The 27805-nt window shown below is 55.2% G+C and overlaps 2 protein-coding genes and 1 pseudogene across 5 annotated transcripts in view; 1 reads left to right on the plus strand and 2 right to left on the minus strand.

Annotated features, from left to right (window-relative positions):
- Nucleotides 1-16856, plus strand: part of CACNA2D4 (calcium voltage-gated channel auxiliary subunit alpha2delta 4) — a 131648-nt gene extending 114792 nt beyond the window's left edge. The window contains exons 33-40 of the mRNA XM_075428538.1: nucleotides 804-879; nucleotides 2728-2780; nucleotides 3752-3807; nucleotides 5162-5182; nucleotides 10430-10547; nucleotides 14355-14467; nucleotides 15056-15138; nucleotides 15809-16856. Coding sequence (XP_075284653.1) covers nucleotides 804-879; nucleotides 2728-2780; nucleotides 3752-3807; nucleotides 5162-5182; nucleotides 10430-10547; nucleotides 14355-14467; nucleotides 15056-15138; nucleotides 15809-15895 — 607 coding nt within the window. The 3' untranslated portion in view covers nucleotides 15896-16856. The remainder of the gene's footprint in view (nucleotides 1-803; nucleotides 880-2727; nucleotides 2781-3751; nucleotides 3808-5161; nucleotides 5183-10429; nucleotides 10548-14354; nucleotides 14468-15055; nucleotides 15139-15808) is intronic.
- On the minus strand, nucleotides 5458-7496 carry LOC142362232 (uncharacterized; annotated as a pseudogene).
- A 7148-nt stretch (nucleotides 16857-24004) lies between the features above and the next one.
- ADIPOR2 (adiponectin receptor 2) overlaps nucleotides 24005-27805 on the minus strand; it is a 44710-nt gene continuing 40909 nt past the window's right edge. For all 4 annotated transcript variants that reach the window (XM_075428617.1, XM_075428621.1, XM_075428620.1 and 1 more), the window contains exons 7-8: nucleotides 27499-27692; nucleotides 24005-26803 (exon numbers count right to left, since the gene is read on the minus strand). In XM_075428617.1, the coding sequence (XP_075284732.1) occupies nucleotides 26672-26803; nucleotides 27499-27692 (326 nt within the window). In that variant the 3' untranslated portion in view covers nucleotides 24005-26671. The remainder of the gene's footprint in view (nucleotides 26804-27498; nucleotides 27693-27805) is intronic.

Raw genomic sequence — 27805 nt, forward strand, 5'->3', positions numbered from 1 at the left:
TTTCTTCAGCCAGTACGTGGGTCAGAGCATATTGGGCCCCATAAGCAGCAGCACTGAGCAGGGGAAAATGCACGTGCTGGTGCATGTAGCTCTCTTATTTTCCTACAAGAGCTCCTTTAGCCAGCTGCCCCCTCCCCTGACTCCCTCAGTCATTGTCACCACACACCCTTGTTTCTCCTCATCTCCTGCTCTTCCGCCTGCTGCAAAGCACCCAGAGAGACAGTAACTCCCAGTCTCCATGTGGCCCGAAGGCAGTTGCTCCTCTGTCTTTTCCAGGGCAAGATGCTACGGGAAACACTTTTTGGGCTTTTGGGTATGAAGTGCTGCAGTTCCTCCTGCCACTTGGAAGGCCTTTCTATGAGCAGTTGTCTGAGAGCTCCTCCAGATGTGGCGTTGCAGCTGGCTGAGCACATTTCTCTCTCTTCTAAAAACACTTCTGTTTGTCTCACTCCACTCCCCCAGCCCATGTCAAAAGAGAGTTCAGAGTTTCAGCGGCTTGAAAACAGGAACTAGGGGGACCTGAGGTAGATAGGATTAAAATTCTCCTCTTCAGAGCCTGCTTTACTCACCGTCTGAAATTAGGGACATATTTCCTCCTGTACTGACCCATTTACATCAATCCAGGGCCTGTATTTCTCGCTTTGCAAGAGCCAGCTCTGGCCAAGCAGCAAAGACCGGTGTAAGCAGGCCACTGCTTTAGTTCCACCATACAGGACATCTCTTTAGACAAAGCTGATGCGTGTCCCCCGCGGGCAGTGGCATTGCTTGCTTTTGACTGCTTGCTTCTTTTGTGCTGATTGCAGGGTGACCATGTATGATTATCAAGCCATGTGCAAAGTACCCTACCACCACCACAGCGGTGCCCGGCCTCTGCTCAGCGTACGTATCCCTCCGCACGCAGCCTTCTCTGGGCTTGGCTGTGGAGGCTTTCTCCTAGGATGTTTCCAATGCGTTGATGCAGCACATTCCCTAAAAGAGTTTAGTGACTGTTTGCTTTCAAATGATAGGAAAGTCCAGACTCACTAAGGCAGATTTCTGAGGCAGTGATGGCCACTGACGGTGGTTTCCAATTCGGCTCTTCACTGCTATATAGGATCTCACTGAAAATCGGAAGGACTGGGGAGGGGACAGGAACCAGACTATGCCAGTCTTCTCCTAAAAGCTGAGGTACCAGCTTGCAGCTGAAATGAACAGAAATGCTTTTGCAAGGCATGGTTTTACTCAGAAGCTCAAAAAGGAGAGTTACGCTGTCAGGGAACAGAGCATCTGGGAGAAAGCTGTCAGCTTCTCAGGGAAGCATGAGTGGGCTTGGAGCAACAGAGAGAGGGGTCAGAGCTGCTGAGAAACGCTGCTAGCCCAGGGAAGAAGCATTCAGAGTGAACAGTCTTGCCAGTACCTAGATGCAAGCTCTCTTTAGTCTGATACAAGCTAATAATCTAATCCCACTCTACTTTCCTAACCTGGCCTCAGACAGGCAGAACTAAGTAATTACTCAATGCTCAGGCCATTTCAAACTAGTTGAAGCAGCCCTAAACAGGGATGTGTTTATTGCTGTTATGGTCGTTTTTTCGATAATTTAAAATATGATGTGCTGGAAGTACATCCTACAGCACAATTTGGTCATTTTTTCCCAGTAAAAGAATTTTCAACAAAATATTTCTTTTTAATAATGTGTTACATTTTTGACAATATATACATTTTGGCAATAGCTATACTTAAGATGGATAGATAAGATATTGTCATTGCAGTGAAAATACCTGCTTGGTCGTATCCTCAAGAATTTTGATTACTGAAAGAAATGTCACAAAACACAAGCCACCAAAAACCAGGTGAACTGGGAAAAGAATAAAAAGGCGAGCATTCAGCCTTCATCTCTCCCTTTTGCCTCCTAACAAAACCCTCAAAAAGGAAGAAATCAAGAAAAGTCCATTTTTCACCTGTATTGTTCAAAGGAAAAATCGGTGAAATTCCCAACCATCTATATGTTTTACTGTTTGCTGATTTATTTTGGCTGAAGGTGCATCAGTTAGCAGTAATGGAACATTATCTTGTGTCCTGTGACTGCTGCATCGGTTTTGGGTTTGAGGATACGGGCATGATTATGAGAGGGAGAGATGAAAATTAGACATGGTTACCATGAAGAAAAGAAGCAGCAGGATCATTTGCAGATGAATTGTCCCTGGGACAATGCTGGGTTTCCACTTTGTAGCTGAAAAGCAGGAAGATGATAGAAGTCATGCCATCTTGAGGAAAAGCTGGCTGAAAGCACGGTTAAGCATAATCAGTCAATGGCAGATAATACTAAATCCTGGGCAATGCCGTCGCTTGTCCCAGAAACACCACTTGCTATCAGAATATAAAAGCATCCTAAACTGGTGGTGTCCCATTTAGCTGTGTTTCTCTTCTGCTCTGAGCTCTCAAGGTCATCCATACTGGAGAGAAATCATCAAGCAATTACATCTTCAATGTCCTTCATACATTTGTGATAAACTCCCTGACCCTGACGGGGAGGGGGTGAGGAGATATTATTAGTAGCAAGGCAGCTCCGCTGGCTTTTGATGTATTTTGAACATTTTCCAGTGATGCTCAGACCTTGAATTTCCAGCCTGTCTTCAAGAGCTCTGATGAGTGGAGGGAATTGGTCTGAAACGTGGGGTCCTGCGTAACAATTATAAACTCTCTGACCAGGTCCTTATGGTATTTCTCATTTCTTTTTTTGTTCTCCAGCCAATTTATGCCTTTCTAGCTGCAGTGAAATGGCTGATAAGTGATTTCCTCATGTAAGTACCAAAAGATGGGGGTGTTTGGGAGGCTCAGACCAACGGGGGCAAGAGCTGAGAAAGCTGCAAGTGGAGGCCCCCACATAGGGCAGTGCTGTCAGCCTTCTCCTGACATTCAGCTCAGCGCCTTGCTCCTGGGAGACAGAAAGCTATTACTATTCCCATTTTGAGAGGCAGAGGCCCGGAGCGGGTCTGGGATTTACCTGAAGTCACTCAGTACAAAGTGGCAGAGTCAGAAATAGGACTCGGGTCTCCCGGGGCCCCGTGCAGATCCTTGATGCGAAGTCCTCTTGCCTGTCTCCTTTGCCTGTGATGAGCCAATGCACACCTTCACTTCGCAGAGGGCAGAGGCTGAAGGCAGGCAGGCAGGGAGCCCGGGTCTGAGTGACAGGCAGTGGAGGAGAGAGCGGAGGCCGTGAATCAAGCTCCAGATTTGGGCTCACCTCAAACTGCTGGGGTGAATAGGAGTTCAAGTTCAAATTAGGATGAAAGTGCTCCTGCTCAGCTTGCTGGGTGTGCAAGAGGCAAGATGTGGAAAAGATCCGGCTCCTAGGGCTTGAGCGTAAATCAGAATAATTCAATGTGATGTGCAGCTACCTCTGTGTATCCAGAGTATGGGCTGCCTGCTGGCCATCCATGCCTGCTCCTCAGGTGGGTCTCACGGTGACTGAATCCCCTCTTGGCCTCGGGGGCTGCTGTACTCAGCCCTTCCTTCGCTGGCAAGGCCCCCACACAGTATCCACTTCAGGTAAAAGCCCATTCAGTTGTTCCACATGATGAGAGCTACACTCTCATCACATGGAGGCGAAAGAAAAAGAATTAAAAAACCCAAAACCTCAGACTTCCACTGCCAGCAAATTTATAGTAAACATTTTAGAACTGATACTCACCAGGCAACGGAGTCATCTCCCTGACACCTGTATCCTTCCAGGCTGCTGAAAAAGCATCCTCTGTTCTTGCTCTTTTGACAGCTTCCTTTTGGAGTTTAACATGAGTAGCTTCTGGCACTCAGACAACTTGGCAGATGGTGAGTACACAGAAGTCCAGCCACCCCATAGCATGTGAGTGTTAGAGCTGCTGGTGGCAGAAGAAGCTGTACAGGGAAGCCTGGCCTCGTGCGAGAGGCCCACCATCTGCCCTGCCACCTCTCCCTCTGTGGACCCTGGAATCCAGCTTCCAGGTCCCCCTATCACTCTGTCTCCCCCCACTCCCACCCCCACTTCAGGCTGCCACAGCACCAGTGTGGTCAGGGTAAGGAGCTTGGAGCACGCTGCTTGCTTTCCTCAGGGTAACTGCCGGGGTGGGGGGAGGCTCTGCTTTGCAAGGACCCCCATGCTACATGCAGTGGGATGAGAGAGACCATCAGTAAAGCCCTGCCGTTGGAAAGACTCCCTTCCAGTCTTTCCTGAGGGGGTCCTGCGGGACAGAGAGAGCAGGGCTGGAGCAGCAGGCTCTGCAGAGCCTGGCGCGGGTCTCGGGAAGCTAGCAAGAAGCCTGTAAGGTTCAGTAATGCATGGAGGGTCTTCACTTGCCCGCTGGACGCTCTCTGGAAGAGAGAAGATGACGGCACACGGTGTTGCAGAGCAGCGAAGTGCAGCGGAGGGGTATGTCTGGGTTGAAATCCAGCAGTCCCATCCCTGCCCCGCAGGCAGGGGGATGTTAATGGCCCGGAGGTGACTCGAAAAGGAAGGTGAGGAGTGTTCTGCGCAGCCATGTGGGTGCCGTTATTACCTCCTCACTAATTATTCAGCACTACTGGTGCTTTGAGTGGGGACAGTGGTACCTTCCCTGCTAACTGTGGGGCTGAGTCTTCTGCACTGAACTCTCCTGGCAGAATGCGGAAACAGTCACTTTTGGAAAGCAAAATTACCTTCTAGTCAGAGAACCAGCCCATGGCTGGGTACTGTTTAGGTCCCACTCAACTCCTCCCAAAAGGGTCACCAGAGATGGTGGTAGAAGTTGCAGCCCTGCTCTGTGTGGCCCTGGCTGCTGCTTAACACACATGAGGAGAACGGGGATGGCCCCTGCAGAAGTTGGTGGGGAAGAGTCCGGTGAGCAAGTCTAGCACCTATGGCAGGGCAGGAAGGACTGCTCTTTCTGGAGGACAGACGGACCTGGTGTTCCTACAGGGAGTTGCTGTGGGTGCTAAAGGGTTGCAGTTTGATTTAGTTTGTGCTTCAGGAGGTCTGAGGAAAAAGGGAGGGGGGGGGTTCTCACTGCTGCCCTGCTCATCGCCATTTACTTTTGTGGTTTCTTCATCTCCCACATCACCTCCATGACTGCTGTGTGCAAATTCATCTCTTCACTGCGCTGCCATCGTGTGAAACTGTCACGTGGTTCCATCTTCATGGTGTGTCTGTGGTGTCATGCCGCTTTTCCAGCCAAGGCTGTCTTCCATCACTGTAAGTAGCACCACTTAGCAGCAAAAAGAGGAGGATTTAGCTAGAAATCCCAGGCTAGGAAAGACTTTTTTCACCCTTTGGACAACGGGGAACTTGCAGAAAGGTGTGACAGGGACAAAGCAGTGCCTGGCTCCGTTTCCCTGCACTGCACAGAAGCAAGCAGCGCTGTTGCTCGTTTAGCTGGCCGAGCTGGTGATTGGCGGTCTGTCCCTGAGCAGTCAGTAACAGAAGGGACGCACCAGCCTCCTCAGTGACTGCAGATGCAGACAAACCCATCACAGTACTGTAGCATAGGTGGGCCCGTAGCCTGTGTACCGTGGCACGTCCTTCGCTTTTGTTCGCAGCTGCCCCGTTCTTTTCGGTTGTTCTGCCAAAACCAAAGACCAAGCCTTGCCTTCTTGCAGGAAAAACTGTGTGGGTCTCGTAGACTTCAGATATTAAGAGGCAACTGAAGTCTTCTTTTCCATACCCCATGGCTTAGCTCCTGCTGACGAATACCAGCCCAGCTCCAGGATAATGCAGAATTACTTTCAAGCAGTTCAGCTGACAAGTATATGCTCTAGCTCATAAATCCGCTCCTACAGGCAAGTTAGAAATCCCTCCAAAATGGAGTCCAGACTGTGGCTGTGTTTGTATCTCCCTGCTTCCATATCTAGTTTGTATTCGCTGATTTGCTCTCTGCCCAGCAAGACGTATGTGTGAGACAGAGACAAAGAAACAGAGACAGTTGGAATGTGCCTTACTGTACGAAAAAGAGGAAGAGAGACTGTGGCTATGGATGAAAAAAATAAGTGTCCGTGGGGGGGAGGGAGTAGCAGGGTGGAAGAATACTATTGGGGCTGGAAGAAATGGGTTGCACATGTTGTTAAGAAGGGGCTGTAGACTTTCGCCAGAGACGTTAACATTTTCTTGCCTGCATGCCAAGGCTGGTGTATGCAAAAAGTGTGGAGAGGAGACATTTTGTGAGAGAGAAATTGAGCACACATTCGTTCAGGGATATGTGCAGAGGAATCAACGGTCGGGGATCTAATGCCTGGCTGTGCACCTCTGGCTCTGCAGCACCGAGCCTGTTTCTGCTTCCCAAGTTCTCTTGGTTTCTGGGAGGAGGAGGCTTGCCGTTGAAATATGGGCATGATATGTTCAGACGGCACTCACCATGCAAATCTGCTTTTCAGAGGTAGCGAGAAGACATGTTTGCTTCTACAGATTTTTCACTGCTCTCAGCATCTCATTCCTGTCTGTGTTTGTAAGGGCTTCTGCTTTTATGGACATCACCACAGGTTTGAAAGCCTTTAATTAAGCCAAAAATACTTCCAGCCAAGGCATGCAGCCTAGAAGGGACTATTTCTAGAAATCTGTAGCTCAGAAAAGTTTCTTTTTTACTGCATGATTGTGTACACAGAGGATATTTTACGAGACAATTGATCAAATTCTGTGTTTTGTATTTGTAACCAAGTGGCAGATTTTGTCTCTTGTCCCAGAGTAAATCCACTGACTTGGGTGCAGTTATGGGTGATTTCTGCTGGGGGAAAAGAGTTCACAATCTGGGCTGCATAGTTCATAGCAAGGCATGGCGGCTGCCTTTGCTGCTCAAGAGGATTGGTTGCCAAATGTCTGACAAAGGCTTTCTGCAAGTGCAGATGGCAGCAACGACAGCCTGGAATTAACTCACTCTTTGCTATAAAGTTTGCAATTTGTTATCAGCTCCTCTGACTGTTTGCTAATCCCTGACCACCAGCCTCTGAGAGTGCTGATAACGTTTTGATGTCCAGCGTGTGCACGCAGAGGCTCAGCCCAAGCGTTTTGCTGATGATGTACACGCTACTAGGTGCCTCTGAACTTCTCAAGACTGCTGCAGCTGCATGGCTTCCAAGCAAATTAAGTGGCAGTAGGCTTAAGCATAATCTCTGTCATAGGTCTTCTCTCTGTGCAGAAGTTAGGAGATTGTAAAGTGGCTTCTTTTCATTTAGCCTGTGCCAAGAAACTGATTTAAGACGGTCTGTGGAGGGGACTTGTGCCAATTTAGCACGCTTTAAAAATACAGCTTGGTGCACGTGATGAGGTTAACCCAGAGCAAGTCAAATTGCAGCTGTTTGTGAAAGGCTGCAAACAGAAACACAACTTCTGTTGGTGACTTAGCCCATACTGCGCTGCAGAAGTGACCCTGGAGGCGCTAAGCCCAGGGCACTTCCCACCGCTGACCTCCAGATGCACAGGCTGCTCCCGTGAGTGCCACCACAGCGCAGTTTGGCCCAGGATTGCCCCTTAAGTGTTGCCTCTCTGGTCCTGTGTCCAGTGCTGAGGTACAGCCCATGCGTGCGAGTCAGGCCAGCAAGCAGTGCTGGTCGGCACTGGCAGAGGGTGCAGGTTCATCCTGGGTGTGGGTTCTGCAGTCTCTTTAGTTGCCTTGCTCTTGAGGCCCGGCTGTCCAAGCCTGAGTCCAGCACAATGGCCCTGATTCAACGCTGGCTGAGGCTGGGAGGCCTCAAATCTCCTTCCATCCCATATTTTCCAAGCCAATGGTCTGATTCACCCCCTCCCTGAACCCCATCCTTCACATCAGTGGTTTTTATATGACTAGCTCCATCCGCTCTGATGACATCAGGAAGCTGGAGCTAGTGGAGGATGTCATTCTTAGCCAGGGATGGGGGAAAAGTGAGGACCTGGATGAAGTCTCTGCTATGTCAGGACCCTTTGCCACTCCTGACATGAGCAATACGCTAAATTCTTGCCAGCAGGTGTGCCCCAGCTTTATCAGGTCACCTCTGTGGGTGGTCATCCCAGCTGTTCTTCTGAGCAGGAACCAGCACAGTCCATCGCCACAGCTGTGCTGCGGTGACAGTCACTCAGTGCTATGAACCCGGGACTCTGACAGTTCGAGGCTAAGGGACCAATGCGTGGTCTTGCCACCAGCATGTCCCTAAGAAGGTCTGTCCCTGGCCCAGACCACAATAGTCTGGCCACCTGTGTCAGAGTTTGGAGCTGTTTTCCAGCCATTAGCACAGTGGGTGAAGGCAGAAGAAAAGGGCTCCCTCTCTGCCCCTCACGCTGCTTTGGTCCATCAGGGACCTCACTGGCCAGGATACGGTGACCAGCCCTGCAACTGGCCTGAGCTGGAAAGCATTTGAAGCTTCTCTCCTTTCAGTGTAAATGGGAACATTCTGCATGTTTCATCAGAAATGTCAAAGCCTTTGAAACTCACCTCAGTAACAGGCTCTTCTGCTGCTCGTCCTGAATGTCCTCGGCACTGGTCGTCCCTGTGCCAGGCACCAGTCAGAGCCATTCTCCATTCGCAAAAATGGGAGAGGCTTTTCTGTGCTCCTGCGGCGGGGGCTTGCGCAGAGGGACGGCGCATGGTGACAGACCACAGCCACGCAGCTCCTGCCTGGCAGCACAGTTGCTGCTGGGCCCTGAAATGACGAGTTTAGCTGATTAATTTAGTCTGAATCCAGGGTGAATGTGGAATCATGGCATCATGCTGAAATCAAGCCCTGTGTGCTTCTGGATCGGTGCAAAATGAACCGCACCGTGCTACCGAAAGGTGGGTCCCGCTGTCTGGGGGGCCTGAAGCAGGAGGCTGCCTTGTGAGTGGCATTTTGAGAGAGTCCAGCAGAAAAGCACGAGGCACACCTACCCGGGACGGTGTACTGCAGGAAGGTGTCTGAGCACCGTCACGGTCACCTGGGGGAGGCATTAGAGGGGAGACTGGGCTGCAGCTCCTGGCTGTTAAACAGCTGTCTTCTGTCGCCAGATTGGTGCGGTGGAGAGAAAAATCAGAGAAACTCATCCGGCTTCTCTCTCCCACGTAAGCCGCGTTGTTTAGATGGCAGGCTCCGCCGGCTGCTGCCTCATTCCCTGTGCTCCAGCAGCTGTCAGGGCAGCTCTCGGTGAGGGTTTCACAGTGATGCAAATTACCCATCATGATTATGGATGCCCTCTCGGTGCCTTCTTACCGTACATCGACCGATTAAAACCCACGTTGCTGCCTTTTTCTATAAATCTTCAGCAAGGGACAAGCTGGTCATCCTCCTCGTCCGAAGGACTCCCTTCCCTGCCCGTCCCCCCCGGCAGGGCTGTCTGCAGCCGCTGTGTGGCTGGAGGGCTGTGAAGTGAGGCTTTTGTGCTCTGACCCAAAGCTGATGTAGAAACCATTTCTCATACTTCTTGCTGGCTGAGCTGCAACCACCTCTCCCCTAGCAACAAAGCCTCGCATTTCCATCAGCCACGTTCCCCTGTGTCTTACAGAGGCAGGAGCTGGCTTTGCTACCTCCAACTGCAGAAAATAATTGCCAGAAGGACCCAAGGCAGTAGTTTCAGGCAAGGCAGACTTCACTGAACTAGAAAGGATGCCGTTGCTTCTCGAGGGAGGCTCAGTAAGGCGGTTCAGCAAGGCGGTTTAGCTCCCCCTCATCCCCAAATTAGTTTGGGAGTCCCCCAGAGTGTGACTGATGAGTGATGGGGCAGCTGCTCCCTGCCTCTGCCGTGGATGGCTCCCTCCAGGAGCCAGTGCCACACGTTAGCTGGGTCTCTGCCGGTCCTCGAGAGCGGTTGTCTGCTTCCCTGCAGTCTCAGACCATATCTGTTTGCTAGCAGTGCTTTCTTTTTAGCGTGACATGTGTTCAACCCCTCAAATTACCTGCTGTGGGCTCGTTCTGAAATGTCAGAGGGCTCGGGAAGGATCAGCAGCTGATGGGGACCCCACCACAGACACACAGGGTCTCAGCAGAGGCAGATCCCTCAGCACGGGCCTTGAGGACCGGCCCAGTCACAGCTCTGAATGTTTAAAAAAAGTGGATGAACCAGGCCTGGGTTAGACAGGAGGGACCTTATTAGCACCGCTGGTTTGGTAGAACCCCCCCTCCTTTGAAGACGGGGTACCAGTGCCCGCATGCGCCTGTGTAACTGCCCATGGGGGTCCCTGGGGTGCTGCAGCCCCACAGGTGAGGCTTCGGCAGGGCAGGGTCCAGCCTTGCTTCAGGACGGTGAGTGGGAATATTGGACGCATGTCTCACATAGGCCGGTTTTCCCACACCACCTAGTGGGAGCAGGGCTCTCTGCCCGGCTGCTTTCTGCAGCATCTCCTTCCCCTTCTCTGGTGGGCACCTGCTCTTGGCCCCTGACAGAGCGGGGACGCGGGGCTGCTCCTGCGACCTACATTGCCAGGCTTAAATGCTTCCACCTCAGCGCAGACCGCTCCCATACGACCCTCTGCCCTTCATGTCTCACCTTGTCTCCTTACCGTTGCAGCTCACAAGCACAAGAAGCACGATACCTTGCAGCCCTGCGACACCGAGTACCCCGTCTTCGTGTACGAGCCGGCCATCGAGGAGACCAACGGGCTGATCGAGTGCGGAGACTGTCAAAAGTAAGGCTTGTAGCTTCCCTTTCGTCTCGGGGCTTGTGCCCCTGTCCCCAGGTCGTGACAGCACGTGAGCCTGGTTGCAGGGCTCGCTGGTGACGGCAGTACCCTGAGAAGAGTCTCCTGCCGCTGTGCCCATCGCGTGGCCTCTGCCGCAGCCGCAGCGCTGGCCACAGAACGGAGCTAAACAGCTGTGCTGGGCAATGAGAAGGTGAAAGGACCAAGTTACAACTTATTGATAAAAGAGGATAAAAATTAAAATCATTTGTTAACAAGCAGAAATGGCAGTAGAACGAGGGAAAGAGCATTTTAAAATATACATATCTTTCCATTCCAGATATGTCAGAAAAGAACTTTTTCTGTTTTTTCACATTTCTGGCAAAAGTTTTCTCCTTAGATAATTTTCCTTTTTGCAGTGCTTTCAGCTTTCCTTTTCCTTTTTATGTTTTCCCTCTTTTCTGTTTTTCTACAGAAAAAAAAAAGCGGGGGGGGGGGGGGGAAGAATGGCTAAACTGAAAGAAATGAAAACACGGGCCCACTTTTATATTTTCCATTTTCATTTTAAGAGAATGAACAGCCCAAAAGAACAGAAAAGTCGTTGTGAAAAGAGGCCATTTTTCAGCAGTTGCATAGTGTCATCAGCAGTCACGTGTGGAAGGTGACAGAAGAATGAATTTCCACCGGTCCTAACATGAGGTGTCCAAACAGATCTGACTGGAACCTCTCTAAAAAAAAAAACCCCACTCAGTCCTGCCTAGTCTGACTTCAGTCTTGGACCAGCTGCAGGAAAGCCTTAAAGGTTAGGAAAACAGCCTGCGCTAGTCAGCAGGACTTTGGGAAAACCAGGCCTTGCCAAACATTGTTGTGGAAGAAGCGATCGCAGACTTGGTGACAACAAGGTGTTGTGCAGGGGCAGTAAGCTCCGGGTGGATCCAGAGGAGCCGCCTGCCCCAAACAGACCCGTTGGTTTGTGCACTGAGCTCTTGCCGCAGAGCGCTGCACCACCGACGCAGCCTGTCGGTGAGCCCTCCTTGATGGAGCCCAGCACCCTCCCTGAGAAAGCTGGCAGAGGTTTCCACCAGGAGTATTTCATACTGTGGTGGTTACAGCAATCTCCTGAGTGGTGGGAGACGGGGAGGGGTTGAATGAGGGTGACGAGCCTAAACCCTGTGTCTCCTACTGCGCGAGTCACTGCCTTATAGCATAAGGAGGGGGAGGGGAGGCAGCATCTTGCCAGCTCCATCAGCAGCGGCCCCCGAGTCCTGCTCAGCTCCTTCGTAGTTGTCGAGGGAGGTTCTCCTACCCCTCTACTCTGCCCTGGTGAGGCCCCATCTGGAGTACTCTGTCCAGTTCTGGGCTCCCCAGTTCAAGAAAGATGAGGAGCTACTGGAGAGAGTCCAGCGCAGGGCTACGAGGATGGTGAGGGGACTGGAGCATCTCTCCTACGAGGAGAGGCTGAGGGAACTGGGCTTGTTCAGCCTGAAGAAGAGAAGGCTGAGAGGGGACCTAACATATACTTACAAATACCTGAAGGGTGGGTGTCAGGAGGACGGGGCCAGACTCCGTTCAGTGCTGCCCAGCGACAGGACAGGGGGCAATGGGCACAAACTGAAGCAGAGGAAGTTCCAGCTGAACAGGAGGAAAAACTTCTTCCCTCTGAGGGTGACGGAGCCCTGGCCCAGGCTGCCCAGGGAGGCTGTGGAGTCTCCTTCTCTGGAGATATTCCAGACCCGCCCGGACGCAGTGCTGTGCCCCCTGCTCTGGGTGACCCTGCTTGGGCAGGGGGTTGGACTGGGTGACCCACAGAGGGCCCTGCCAACCCCGACCATTCTGTCATTCTGTGATTCTCTAGTTACAGGCACAGAACTGGACTGCAGCCTCTCAAGACCAGACAGCTTTTGCATTTGGGAGACACACATGTCCCAGCACAGGCTCTGTGGAGCATTAGCTCGTGGCCCGCTGAGGCGTGCAGCCTTTTCCCGTCAGGTTCTGCAAGCCCACGCGGTTCCCGGTGGAGCAAGGGTAGGCTGGGTGCTCCATCCTGGGCAAAACGTTGGCTTGCGGACTGATGCCTGGGGCACCTCTATCCTGGTTACAGAATTTGTGTGTGGGTTAAAATCTGCTTGTCAAAGCCGTCGTCAGCCAGGAACGCTAATGCAGTGGTCTCACACTGCAGTGGGTGCCATTCAGCATCTCCCAAAGTGAACACCAAAACCCCTGGAGGCTAGAAGGCGGCCAGACTAGTTGGTGAATAACCAGAGAGACAGGACAGGCCTCCAGTGCCGTCAGGTTGGTCGGCACAGCACGCACGGCCTCACAAACCTGTATTTCTAACCTAGAAGCCCTCTCCCTTGGCTGTGAGGTGCTTGGCAGGACCAGGAGCGCGCAGAACCGTGCACCAGCTGCAGCGTCGCAGCCCTGCCACCAGCACGGGCACGCCGAGCCCGCCATCCCTGGCCTGCCCTGTGCCCAGTGCCCCCAGGCCAGCCTGCAGGCTCCTCGCCAGGGCTGCCCGGTGCCCCGCCGTGCTCGCCCAGAGGTGCGGCAGGCGGGCACGCGCCGGTGTGCAAACCCGCAGGCCCGCGCAGCCTCGTGAGCGCGGCGATGCGGCCGAGCTACCCGCGTGCACGGGGTCCTCACGCACAGAACCCTGCAGGCAGCCGAAAGGCTCCTGCTCTGCCCGCATCCTGCTCTGCCCGCATCCTGCTCTGCCCGCAGCCTGCTCTGCCCGCGCAGCCGAGCAGCGGCGCTGCCGCCGGCCCTCGCGCGCACGGCCTCGGGCAAGCGCGTGCGCCCAGACACAGCCCCACCGGCACGTGCCTGTGCTCGTCAGGCCTTTCTGTGGTCGTCTCGTCTGACGGGCAGGGGAAGGGACGGCGAAGCTCGGCGGCTGCAAAGTGAAGCTGCAGGTATTTCGTGGCAGTCAGCACGGCCGAGCACCAGCTGGTCAGTCCTCCCACACCGAGGTAACGTGTGATGCTGCTGGGATCCTACATTTCTCACTCCAATAACACAAACATTAGCGAAACTCTGATCCTTGCAGGGCCACGGCACACGTACACCCTTGCCTTGCACAAGCACGTGTGTAAATGCACGCTGAGCGGGCACTGGCACGCCTGCGGACGAAACCATGCCTTCTCCGGTGTCTGCCGTGCCCTGCTGCCCCGCTTCGGGAGGGCTTCCCTTGGGTTCTGTCGGTTGGTTGGACTTTTGTGTTTGATTTTTTAGGGGACCTTAGAAATGCCTACAAATATCTCAAGGGTGGGTGTCAGGAGGACGGGGCCAGACTCCGTTCAGTGGTGCCCAGCGACAGGACAAGGGGCAATGGGCACAAACTGAAGCAGAGGAAGCTCCAGCTGAACCCAAGGAAGAACTTCTTCCCTCTGAGGGTGACGGAGCCCTGGCCCAGGCTGCCCAGGGAGGCTGTGGAGTCTCCTTCTCTGGAGATATTCCAGACCCGCCTGGACAAGGTCCTGTGCAGCCTGCTCTGGGTGACCCTGCTTGGGCAGGGGGTTGGGCTGGGTGACCCACAGAGGTCCCTTCCAACCCCTACCATTCGGTAATTCTGTGATTTTGGCTTTTGTGCCGAGCATTGGGTTGTAAATCCGAGCCAGTTCAGAGCTTCCAGAGGCCAGAAAGTTGTGCCAGTGCCACCCCTGCCGTGTGCACGGCTGCTGGCTGGGTCTCCGCCGCTCCCTGCCGACGTCCCGTTCCCGATGAGCGGTTTTCTTTGGATTGCTTCGCGGTGGGGCCGCTGCTCTGGCGCTGCAGCCGGCGGGACCTGCTCTCTCCTGCCCGCTCTTCTCTTCGCAGGATGTTCGTGGCGCAGCGGGTCGCCAGCAGTAACCTCCTGCTCCTCGTCACAGACGCCGCCTGCGACTGCAGCGTCTTCCCACCCGTGCTGCTGGATGCGAAGGAGGTGAAATATATCCTTCACGCGCAGCGGGGACGCATGGCTCCGCGGGCCCTTTCCTCTGCGTGTTAGCTGGGATGGAAAACCTGCTTCCATGGCAATTGCCACAGGGGTGGAGGGCATGGCCTGACCCGCGGGTCTGCCTGGCAGAGAGACACGGAGCAGGCAGGGTTGAGGTGTGGTGGAGAGGCGGTAACAGCCCTTCCCTCCCTCCAGCCCCCAGGAGGAAGCCAGCCTCCGCCGCCTGGGCTGTCAGGTACGCTGTACGAGGGTGAGGGTGGGACAGGCCAGGAGAAAGGGTCCGGGGTGGGGTGGGCGCAGCTGGGCTGGTTCCCCGACAGTGCTCCCAGGTGCTTCCATAACTCACGCCTGCTGGGTCTTCATCCCTTGCTCCTCCTGCGGGCAGTGACAGGGTGCAGCTTGTCACCATGAAGCTGAGCCCTCTCCGTGCCTCTTGGCCACTTCCAGGCGCCTGTCGTTCCTGGCTGCCTTCTAGCACTTGGAGGTGTCTCCAGCCCACGCAGGGTGACCTGTCCTCCCCTTGTCCTCCCCGCCTTGTTCTCCCTGCCCGCCGCTGCCCGTGTCCTTAACGGCCCCGCACATAACGCGTCGGTGAAGTGTGAGCGGATGCGCTCCCAGAAGCTGAGGCGCCGGCCGGACGCGTGCCACGCGTTTCACCCCGAGGTACCTGGGGCGGCGCGGGAGGCTGAGAGAGCGCGCGGCTGCGCTGCGCCCGTGCGCGGGGCCTGGCGGGTGCCCACCCGAGGGGACGGACCCCGACACAGCCGCCTGACCCCCCGCGGGGCTTCCCGGCCGGAGGACGGTCACGCTGGGGACACCAGGGAAGGGCTCGAGCTCAGCTAGCAGAGGGTTGCTGGGTTCCTTCGGGGGGTTCACCTGCTGGAAGAGCACCCGGAGCCAGTCCCTGAGACCTGGGCTCGGGTGCGAGCTCTCACGCCCGCTGGGCCGGCAGCGGTCTGACCCGGGCACCTCTGCGCAGGGTGCGAGGCAGCCCAGCTGCCTGTCCCTGCCCCGCGGGGCCGGGAGCGGGCACCGGCACCTGCTCACAGGCAGGAGCCGATCCTGCTGCAGCCTCCGAGGCTGAGGGATGGGTTTCAGGGTGTGGGGCAGCGCGTGGTGAAAGGCGAGGAGGAGAGCGGCTTCCGAGCTCGCAGGTGGCCAGCATGGCCGACGGGCATCAAAGCAGGACCTTCCTGCGCCCCGGTGGTCACTCCTCTTGGCCCTCTGCCGCAGGCATCGCTCCTTCATCCAAAGGCGAGGGGTGGGCGCCCTTCCCTCTGCCAGCAGCCACCCTGGGTGTGAGCAAGCTGCCGCCTTCTCTCCTGTCTCCCAGGAAAACGCCCAAGACTGCGGTGGTGCTGCCGAGGTCTCCATCTCGCCGACGCTGCTCCTCCTGCCCCTGGCGCTGCTGCTGCGGTGACGCGGTCGGCACCGCGCCGCAGGCGGCAGAGACCTGGGAAGGAGGGTCCCTGGGGAGACCGAGGTGTTCACGACGAGGCAGAGCGCGTCCTGCGTCCTTCACCGCAAGCTCCAGCACGGTGCCAGCGGCGGAAGCTGCTCCCTCCTCAAAAGCCCGCAGCAGAAGGCCTGCGTGAGGCCTGGCAGGGTCGGCTCCCAGCGCTGCACCGACCGAGCTGCTCCGGCACGGCCGCAGGCGTTGGCACAGCTTGGATTTCACCCTCACCCGGCCTCCCTCAGAGCCACCTTGGAGATGTTGGCCCAGGAGGCTGAGGACTTGGTGGGGCAGATCTGGCCTTAGGAGAGCAGGAGGGGCAGGGGACGCTGCCTGCCTGCCTCTTCGTGGGACGTGCCAGGACTCTGAGCTCCTGGGACTGGAGCAGCCCAGGAACAGGGCCCTTGGTGGTTCCCAGCAGGGAGGCAGCATCTCCTGGTCTTGAGGGTGTTCCTTGACCGTGACCCTGGCCAGGACGTGGCACCTCGCCTGAACTGCACTAAGGCAACCCGTAACCAGACGGTGGGAAGTAGCACGGCTTGACTCCTCAGCTGCAGCTATGCCAGCTCTGCAGAGGAGACCCCTTCTAACGCTGCCAGCTCAGCATCCAGATTCTTGCCTAGATGTGGACTTGTCTCTGGGGAGGGGTTACGTACGACCCACCAGAGGAGGGGGCACGTTCCCTGCCCTTGCTGGTTTCAGTGCAGAAGCAGCTAAGGAGCGGGCGCTCTTCCCCTCAGAGCAGCCCTGCCCTGCTCACTGAAGCTGCGCTTGGCTGTGGTGGGGCGAGCGGCCCCCTGCCCCGTGCCCAGCGTGCCCAGCTGGTGGGAGCACAACACTTGCAGAGCTTTGTGGACAAGGGGTGGGGAGCACCCATTTGTTCCTTTCTTTTTGTATGAACTGCTCCGTACCATCTCATGAAAAACAAATATATGGCATATTTTAAATAGATACTTAAGCCTCATTGTGTCATGTTGCGTGCTAGCTGCAGCCCTGCAGTACACCCCAGAAAGCCCTCTCCCTGCCAAGCTCCCGGGACAGGGCGCGGGTGGAGGGACTGCAAACGCGGCTGCAGGGGCCTGGCCACCTCCTCACGCCGAGCCACCAGCTCCTATAGCGCAAGCGCGGCACCCTCCTCGCTCACTGCCCTCCACACGGGGCTCCTCGCCCAGCCCTCCAAGCCACCGCCGCTGGGGCCTGGCCCATCTGCAGCTCCTGCAAAGAGCGGTTCTACGGGACAGGGCTTTATCCTCACACCGGGGCACGAGCAGAATCCCACCGACGCTCCTCAGGAGTGCTAGGGTCGCTGCAGATGCTGCCCGTCTTGCCACCAGCGTCACCCAGCACTGAGGGGCCAGTACCGGTCACAACCAGGTCCTGGTGGGGACCTTGCAGGACGTTACAGCTCCTGCTGCGGCAGCTTTTGCCTCGCGGGACGTGGTGTCACGGCAGAGAGGAGGGGAACGACCGCAGTACTGGAAGTAAGTGTGGAGGTGGAGATGGTTTCCAGGCTTCAGACGCAGTGACCTTATCAGCGCCAGAAGCAGCAGAGAAAGATGATGGCAGCACGGAGGGAAAAGGAGCTGCTGTCAAGGCTGAGGAGCCAGGACAGACGGAGGAGCCACCAGCTCTGGGGGTACCCCGCCGGCTGGCACAGCTCCCCCAGCTCCACACGCCTGCCCTCCCAGGGCACCGCTCCCTGTCAGCAAGGATGAGCAGTCCCGTCTCCACTCAGCTTAAAAACAGATACACAAACACCCACTGCCCTGCTGCGTGACTGATTTCGGGTGCATTAATGCACAGTAAACACGGTCCCGTACAGAGACCTGCACTGAGCGAGCGGTGGGCGTTAGACCTGGCTTAGCTGACTCAGCAATCTGTGCAGAGCTTGTGACTGGAGAGCACAGGACGGGGGTGAGAACTGGATTATTTCTCAAACCGAAAAATAAGGGTGAAGGTTTGCCCCGACTCCAAACCCGAGCACACGCTGGGAACCGGGCTGCAGAGCCGCTTGCACCGTTTGCACGCCGCGGCGTCGAGCCCAGCAGCACGACCGCCATCTCCCCCCACGCAGCCGGCGCTGGGGCTACGGCAAAACGAGACGTTCCTGGTGCTGGGGCCTCCCCGGGCGCCTGCCGGGCAGCGGGAGCCGGGCTGTGGGCACGGCTGGGCCCTGCCGGGGCTGGCAGGGGACGCACAGCTCTTGCTGTGCAGGCTGGGTCCCGCGGATGGCACCCCAACCCGCCAGCCCACGCTGCCTCCCCCAGTGCCCCTGCACCAGACAGGTCCCCTCCCACCCACGCTGCAGGGCTTGAGCCGGGGATCGGGGGTGAAACTGGGCAGCGATGAACAGCCAGCAGCTGCTCTGGGGCATCTGCGGGAGAGAGTGGCCCCTGCCAGGGGGGGCGAGGGCAAGGCATGACCCCACAGCCCCCCGCCACGTGAGCTGGGGCTGCTCTGGGGGTGCCCCGCTCCTGGGGCACAGGTCCCCAGCCTCCGGCTGCAGGGCCGTGGGGGGAAGACATCTCCCGGTGGCCCCTCACCGGGCTGCACCGCCTGCCCCCACTCTCGCACTCCGTGCTTGGTGGGGATGTCCTAAGCATCACTCCTCGCCCCAGTCCTGCACGGGAGGATGGAGGAGACCCTGGGAAGCTCCGGCAGCACCGTTCGGGCAGTGCCAGGCACCCCTCTGGGGGCAGCCCTTGCTGCCCAGGGTGGGAGCGTGATTTCCAGACCTGCTCGCCGGCTAGCTGCGGGAAGCGAGGCGGAGGGGAGCTTTCCTGGGCCCCCACACGGCCGCCCTCAAAACCCTCTGGGCCACAACGGCTCCCCGGGGGCCCAGGCCGGTGCTCCCCAGGGGTGCATGCTGCAGCACCCGGTTTTGCTACAGAAGCTCCTGCTTCTGTACATGAGGTTTTTGTCTTCACTGTTTATTAGGAAGCCACGCAGCCCTTGTCTTCCCCATGGTATCCTTTCAGCCTTGAAAAGCAAACGGCTCGCTTGTTTTTTGCCAGCAGAGCCGACCCCAAGCTCACCCACCCTCTTCTGGTCTCCAGCACAGGGTTAAGCACATTCCATGACCTGCTCTGCTTGCCCAGCAGAGACAGCGGCTCTACAGCAAGAGAAGGATCCCCAGGAAGAGCAGCTGCTCCAGCTCCCAACTTCTTCAGCCGTGTGCTGGGCACAGCAGACAAAACTAGGTCAGCAAGAGCAGCGACCCGAGGCCAGCAGCAGAGCAGCTGCGAGAGGAGCGGTCTCACTTCCAGCCAGGCAGGGCCCCGCTGCCGTCCCGACACGGCGCGATGAATCACAGCCGCAGCTCCCGGAAGAGCCCCACCGCAAACTGCAGGCATCGGGCTCTGTGCTGTGGAAGCAAAGACTTGCGGTGAGGACTCACAAGTCAGACGCGCCCGGCCATGCCTGGCTGCCACGCAAATCGGGGGCTTCCCAAGCCCTAAACCCGCCGCCAGTTCCCTCCCAGGCAGATGGACGGGAAGCTGGGAAGGGACCAGAGTTCCCTCCGTTGCACTCCTCACAGGCTTCAGAAACAAACCACTGCAGGCTGAGGTAACCCCGTCCCGTCCCCCCGAACGCCGTGGCAGGCACCGAGGCAGGGCCACACACCTCACACAGCGCCGTGGACACGTGCTCTCCCTTGACGCACGCCTCGGGACAGAGCAGGCAGGTGACTGCACCGTCCGGTAGGACCGGACGGGGATGGCTTCATCCCACAGAACAGCAGCGAACTCAGCCCTGGATTTACAGCGGCTGCGAGCGGGCACAGAAGCAGCAGCTTCTCCGCAGGCTGGCCCGAGTCGGCTCGCACCTCGCCAAAGCCTGGCACGTCCCAGGCTGGGGCCGGCAGCAGTCGCAGGCCGCGTGCCGCACGCTCCAAGCGGGTTAAGGTGAGGGTGCCCTTCTCTACACTGCCCTGGTGAGGCCTCATCTGGAGTCCTGTGTCCAGTTCTGGGCTCCCCAGCTCAAGAAAGATGAAGAGCTACTGGAGAGAGTCCAGCGGAGGGCTACGAGGATGAGGAGGGGACTGGAGCATCTCTCCTACGAGGAGTGGTTGAGGGAACTGGGCTTGTTCAGCCTGAAGAAGAGAAAGCTGAGAGGGGACCTTAGAAATGCTTATAAATATCTGCAGGGTGGGTGTCAGGAGGATGGGGCCAGACTCTGTTCAGTGGTGCCCAGCGACAGGACAAGGGGCAATGGGCACAAACTGAAGCAGAGGAAGTTCCAGCTGAACATGAGGAAGAACTTCTTCCCTCTGAGGGTGACGGAGCCCTGGCACAGGCTGCCCAGGGAGGCTGTGGAGTCTCCTTCTCTGGAGATATTCCAGCCCCGCCTGGACAAGGTCCTGTGCAGCCTGCTGTAGGTGACCCTGCTTTGGCAGGAGGGTTGGACTGGATGACCCACAGAGGTCCCTTCCAACCCCTACCATTCTGTGATTCTGTGATTCTGCCACGGCGAAGGACTGGTACCACAGTCCTGCTTAGTTTCACGTGCACCTCTTGAGCTCCTCGGAGCGTTTTCCAGGATGCTTTTTCCAAGCCCACCGGTGCTCTCTGCGCAGAATCGCAGCGCTCTCGCAGGCCTCTGCTCGCAGGTGAGGGGGGCCGAGGGCAGCCAGACGTGCCACGCACTCGTGCACAAACCAGTTTTTCGAAAGCAAGCGGGGAAGGAACACCGAAGTCCCACGGCCGGCTGGAGGGAGCTGCTGCGCCCGTCGCCCCTGGGCGCTGAGGAGCTCCCGCACCCCGCGGCACCCCGGGGCCCATCCCCGCCCCAGCTGCAGGGCCCCTGATGCTCGTGGGAGGAGCCTTTGCACCCCCAGTCCCTCAGCCAGCGAAGGCCGCTGTCGTCACCGCTGCCATCGCCGCCCGTGACATCAGCCGCAGCGACGCGGCTCGTCACCAGTGCGTGACACGGGCCGTAACGCCCCGCCCGAGCACGCTTTGTCAGCGCGCACCTCGCGGGCCCCAGAGAGAGCTCCATCAGCTCCTCCTGCTCCACTCGCTGCCGCCGCCTCCAGTTTCAGGAGCCCCAGCACCCGGCCTTTCCCCAGGCAGGAGCCTCCCGCTTCCCCCTTCCCCGCAGCAGCTGCCATCCCCGCCACAGAGGACAACTTCAGCAGGGCAGGGGAGCTCGGCCCCAGCCAGCGCCAAGGCGAAACCTCGGACCGCGCGCAGAGGTTTGGCACGGTGGGAGATGAAAGTGAAAGGCGGCTGCTGGAGCTGGTGCGGGTGTCGTTTGCCTCCGTTCGGGAAACGCATCGTTGCTCTGGGAACCCAGCCAGGCCCGTGATTTTCCCGTCTTGTTTACGAGGAGACCGGTTCGGTTTTTATGCCGTCTGCGAGGAGCCGCCGTGCCCAGCTGTACCACGGCAGAGAGGAAGCTGCTAATTAGCGGGATCATTGCGAATCTCCAGTGCAAACAGCTCTGAGCTCAGGAGCAGAAATAGCTCTGCTACTCCAACGTGAATTTCACTAGAGGCGAGAAGGGCAAAGGCGAAGCTCCTGGAAACGCCAGCATTGAGGTCCTGACAAGGTCCTGTGCAGCCTGCTGTAGGTGACCCTGCTTCGGCAGGAGGGTTGGACTGGGTGACCCACAGAGGTCCCTTCCAACCCCGACCATTCTGTGATTCTGTGATTGAGACCGAGCAGGCAAACCGTCCCCTCGGGCACACGCGGGAGCGCCAGGCTCGCATCCTGCCCCCCCCGTGAGGAGCCTACCTTCTGACGGCGAACAAGGGGCCGGGAGCGGCAGCTGAACCGCAGCGCTGCCCAGGTGATGCCAGGCCGAGGGCTTCCTCATGCACTTCTGCCACGTTGCTGGCTGTTAGAATAGCTGAAGATGATCAGGCGTGAGGCCATTGGTGTTGCCACGAGCTCAGGGCTGCTATTCCTTCTTCATACAGAGCAATACAGACCTAGCAATTAACACGCATCTTCTCCAGGGAGCTGACCCTTTCAGGAAACTTCATTCAAAGCACATCAGCGCTCAGCACTGCTGGAAACCAGCCTGGAGGACTTCGGCTTGGGCACTCCAGACAAATCCAGAAGCACTGACCAGCAGGAGCGTTTGGTTCAAACAAGTGGCTCGAAGCCACACAGGAGCCAGGGGAAAAAAAAGAGGGGAAAACAAAGAACTCAGTTTTGTAGGCAAGATTCTAATAGCTTCACCAAAACCAAACTCCGTCCTAATCACACGCTTAATTTATTTCCAGCTACTTGAAAAGTCAGGCAATGGCCTTAGACACTCACCTTGACTGCAGCACTTCAGTCCACACTTGGGCTAAGTCCACTCTTTGCAGCGGGTGAAGCAAGGGGTTCGTGGGAGACGGCAAAGCTCGGCCGCAGGCAGGCAGCAGAGGTAGGACGTACAATTTTAGCCAGCGCAGGCAACTTCTAAATGTCACTTCATTTTCAAACACGGCAGCTTTTTTTAATGTAATTCCTGTGTAATCTGATGCCGACCTTCTCCCCGCTCCTTGAACTTGCTTTGCATTTAAAGAAAAAAAATCCACCCCGAGACCTCAAGCTGCCACAGGTCATTTACTGGAGATGGCTCTCTCCAAAGTCACTGCAATGCCTGCACCCCGAGTCAAGCCACCCATCTACAGCCCAGCTGCAGATGCCCAGACGCAGCGTGAGCCAACACAAGGGGCGGGTCAGTCGTATCTCGCCCAGGCGGTTCACAGATGTTTGCTGACAGCTGAGGAATGGCCATGAAGGAGCAGAAGGCCCCAAGCCAGGCGCAGGGCTGCTCCGGTCACCACCGGCCCCGTTCCCCCCGCAGCCAAACCTGACCCCTTCCCACCCCTAAGCCTGCATACCAGGAGGAGATATCAGTTCCTTACTTGGGGACAAGCTGGGAAGCACTTTCTCTACACCAGGAATTTGAGTCCAGGCCTCCTAAACATCTCTTCCCAATCTCAATTCACCTAAAAATTCGCCCACGACAACCAAGATCTCCAGCACCCACCCTCTTTCTCCCCCAGCTCTTGCTCTTCACGTCCTTGATCCCTCCTGCCCCTTTCCTTCCTCACAAGCTCTCACGGCCCAGTGCTTCACCTTTGGCTTTCCAACACTGCCCATAAATCAGAGTTTCTGCTCCTCTCACCACACTCCAACCAGGTTGAGTCCTTGGCTAGTTTGTTCCTTTCCCCTGTCCACCCATTACCCCCCAGCACCCAGTGGTAAGAGAAAGCCCTTTTAAGCCTTGGAGCGAGGAAGGGGACAGCAGACGTGCAGTCTGCTCTCAAATCTACAAGACCAGGAACTGAAAAACTAAGCCACCAAGGCACTATTAGTGTGTCTAAACATGCAGAAACCAGTTGACCGCTGAAATCAGAGCTAGCCTGGGTGCAGACGGAGGCTCGGGGGATGGAGAGGGAGACCTGACACAGGCTGGCCAGCCCCAAGACCACCCCGTGGCTTTATGCCTTCACTCTACAGCACGGGTTCAATTGAGCTTTCCAAAACAAAAGATGAAACTTCACAGCAACACCTCAAGTTACTTCTCAAACATGGCAGAGGTCAATAAAAAGCAGACATGGGACAGGAAAAAGTGTTGTCCCAGGCTCCTCATTCTCTGCAAGTTCCGAGTAACAGTGCACAGGGGAATTCTTAGGACTCACACCAGTATCTGCCCTGCACTGCAACTGGCAGCTCCCGTGGGCATCAAGGCTAGACTTTGGAAAAAACAGATTCCCCTTGAGACTGGCACTGTAAGTGAAAGGCAGCATGGTCCATGGACACCTTTGTCTGCTGCAATCTCGATACACGTTAAATAGTCTTGAAATCTTCTGGCAAGACCAGGCACATACCTGATGTGAATTACAGACTTCAAGAGGGTGCCACGCCGCAGAACTGATGTTTCAGTCACAGGAACTGGGTTTTGCTCGAAGACGCATACAGCAAGCACTGCTTCAACCGCACGTAAACTAGCCTTTAGGCATCGGTTTGGTTTCTGCATCAGCAGAAGGCTTTTCCCTGTGAAGCGCTGGGAAGGAAAAGGGAGAGTGACGCTTTCAAGCTTCTCACACAGCACAGAAAGACCCAAACGAGAAAATATTTCATTTGGTTCTTTTATTAGCAGAAGTTAAGAATACAGCAAGTAATAAGATCCCATCTTATATGGAACCATCACCAGAGTCCCCGACCATCAAAACCCCAGAATGTGCTTCATTGCTTTGAACAGTAAGCAATTTTTAAAAAGAAATATACTGAACAAGGCCACTATTTAATGGGGAAGGAAAGAAGCCGTAGGTCCTAACTATTCTATGGCAATAACCTGCACACAGAGCAAGCAAGCCTCTGACTGCTGAGAGTAAGGCATTCAGGTGCCAACCTGGGAAGAGTTCTCAGCAAGAGCTACAGAAAAGTGCACAGCTAGGTGGTTTTTAATGAAACACACAAAATCCTCGAACGGAGAGGCTGACTGGGTTAAGAATAGCAGGTGGAGTACTGTGATTTTGTAATAGTTCTGTGCTGCGCAGGACCAGGTTAGAATCACCCTTCGAAGCGTGACCGTGGGACGATCCCGGCTGCAGACTGCCACTTCTGCTGGCACTACTGCAGAGGTGCCCCGCGGCGCTGACGGACAGCTCCGATTCTGATACGTACCACGCTTCGCTCAGACACCAGTATACCTCCTGCCAGGCAACTCCACATTTTTGTCAGGGATGCCAGTGCTATTAGCTCTCACATCCAAGTTAATACTGCTCTTTACTTCATTGTAGTACCACGGAGACATGTGATAAACTTCTTCTAGCCCTACAGGCATCCAGTGTAGCTATCCTACTGAGAACATGTCCCTCTACACTCACAGACTCCGCTGCAGCACCTCTTTCTGCAGCTGACCTTGCTCTCAGAGGCTTTACAAAGACTCCATTCAAGCGGTGAAGCCTTAATATCCAGTCAACTTTCGGAAGGCATTCTGCTGCTGCTTGACTCCATTAGGCAAAGTAACTCCCCAAAACACAGTCCGTGATATCCAGGGTACAGAAGATCTTTGCAATCCACATCTTTCTCTTGAAGGATGAAAACTCGAGCTTGCAGGAGTCAAAAAAAAAAAAAAAACAAACCCACCAACAAAACCCCTCCAGAAAACAAACACCCACACACAACAAAAACCACCCTTTACCTTCCTTCCTTGTGAAATACAATTTTCTGAGCTGTTTAACTCATCTATGAGAGAGGTAAGCGCTCGGAATTTCCAACTGAACACTCCAAGCAATACCTGTGCCATAACAAACAAAACGTTCAAGTTTCATCTTACGACTCCAAAGATTCTCCTTCACTCCAGCTCCTGACCAGGCTCCAAAGATCAAGCTACATCAATTACACAAGAGAAGGGTATACACCTCCCCTTATATAGGAGGTGCGTCTGCTCCACATCAATCCAACGGAACTCGTAGTTTTAGGTTTAAGAAATACCAGCAGTCCCACTGCTAAAGCACAGATGGGAAGCAGACCTAAGGAAAAAAAAAATAAAATAAAAATGGAACAGCATTGGGCCAATTGTGGATTTTTTCCTCCTAAAAAGAAAAAACCTGCAAACTCCCTTGGCATATGGAGCCTGACACACGAGAAGGTAACGTGCTTGAGGTCTGCAGTAATTGTTAACTCCAAGTCCTGGAGCACACAGCTTCCTCCTTCCAGTCCATCTTAACTCCACCTCTGTTTCCCCTCACATGCTCAACCACCTTTTGACAAGTGCGTTCCCATCATTTGTTCCGACAAAACAGGGCAGGCCCGCAAATGGCAACCACCTACTCAGAAGGGGCCTTCGGGCACAGGCAGGCACGGATGGAGTCGGACCGTTCGCCACGTCCTGTGCAGTTATCCCACCACACACCAGCCCACAGGAGAACCGAACCAACTCCCTGCAAGATCCGCTACCCAAAACCGTACAGGCCACGCCAGCTTGGCAGGCAGCCGTCCCACACGCTCGGGCAGGGCGCAGACGTGTCTTTCGAGTTACTCCAGTAAATAACCTTACTAACACTGTGACCCGCATGACAACATGATTACTCCAGCCTTCACGACCCTTGTGTACGTGGACTGAACCTACTCCAGGTGCTGCCCAGGACCCCCCACTGCCCAGGGCATGCTAGCCACCAGGAAAATCCACAGGGCCGACATGCTTCACTCCTGGGAATTTTACCTGGTCCTCCTGCAATCATTTATTTTGTGCAAAATTGAAACAGTGTGTGGTACTTGCATGTTGCATTCTTTACAAAAACCCTTTTCCCCCCACCCATTGTTTAAAACATTTATATAAATTTTATTTAAACAGAAAGTTAGAAATCTTATTTACAATTTGTTTTTCTCCCAAAAGAGCATCTAAAATCAACTCCCAAACCCTCCAAGAGGATATAAATTTAACCTTGATTTTTTTTTTTCTTTAAAAAAAAAAAATCAAACTGCTAAGCTATCCCTCCCCACTTCTACAAATAAATATGGCATTGAACAGAAGCCGATTTGGAAGGGTCCTCTGTAGTTTAATATGTAGATCCCAAGAATAAATTAGGGTTTCAGAATTTCCTGGTCTTCAAATTGATTCATTCCATTGCTTGAGGTATAGAATTTATCTCGGTTAGTCAGAATCCCCATGAAGCTCCATGCCCCATCAGCTGAAACTTGGATTCTTCTTAGGTATTCATTTTGCTAGCCTGTCTGCTTCAGCCGCGCCTGCGGTACTGTTTTGGTTACGAACTTGGGCTGAAGGCTGGTGTTACTGCATCCCATCTTCCTCCGTGCAGCCACCGCCGACCATGAAACGGAACTCCTGGAGGTTCGACACCCCGTGGAAGTGCACGAAAGCACCAGCCACTACAAAGACGTGAAACAGCTGATGGGAGTGGAACTGCGGAAGAGAAAACACTTCTGTTCAGACGGGGTGCTCTGGCTTCTGGTGCCACCCTGTCTCCAAAAAAGCCACACGTTCAGCTGAAGTACACAGTAACACGTAGCAGTACCTCAAACCACAAGCTGCAAAGTTCTCCCACTTGGGTATTAAAAGCCCATCCCTCTCCTGTCATTAGCAAAATAATCAAATTCCTCACACACCCCCTCCACCCTTTCCTTCAGTCATCTTAACCAGCCGGTCAATCAACAAATGCCCTCCAAAGTCTACCAACTCTATCCAGCATTTCCACTGGCCGCACAAGGTGAGGATCCAGACACGGTGAAGATCCCGGAGAACACACGGAACGTCAGAGAAATAACCACGCACTACTCTGCACAGAAGCAAGGTAAGACGTGTGTCCGCAGGATCCTCGACACACACAAAAAGGGTTGCAAAGTTGCTTACTATTAAAGCTATCTAGCAGATGTGCTGGGGTGAAATTGCACACCGGCAGTTACCTCAGACCAGCCAGCAAGAGAGGCACCAGGTAAGCAGGCTCAAAGAGCCCACAGTTGTTTGGCCCCTTAAGAGCGTATGTTTCTGGTGCAGCAGCTTGATACTTGCAATAAGAAAACACTGACACAACATCCTCCAGCCTCAAGGGGAACCAGCTTTCATCTTGGTCTCCTCATCCAGTCATTCTGTAGACTCACCCAGATGTCACACTTGCCAGGGAAGAATCTCTCCGGGATGCGGGCAGCGTATAGTGCAGCACCAGTGATGTACAGGCATGCCATGAGTGCCAGCCAGCCTATCTGCCCCATTGTGGCTGCTTTCAGGAGCCCCTCAGAGATGACAAAGTGCAGGGTGGGAATAACCCCACTAAGACCCAGACCTAGAAATACTCCTGAGAGGCAAAAAAAATGTGGGAGAGTCAGATTTGAGCACAGTGGCAGTAAAGGGAGACAATGAAAACACAAATGCTACGGAGGGACAACTTAGTATTTGCCAAAGCAGCAG

The sequence above is a fragment of the Opisthocomus hoazin genome, chromosome 8, assembly GCF_030867145.1.
Source record: "Opisthocomus hoazin isolate bOpiHoa1 chromosome 8, bOpiHoa1.hap1, whole genome shotgun sequence".
Lineage (NCBI taxonomy): Eukaryota > Metazoa > Chordata > Aves > Opisthocomiformes > Opisthocomidae > Opisthocomus > Opisthocomus hoazin.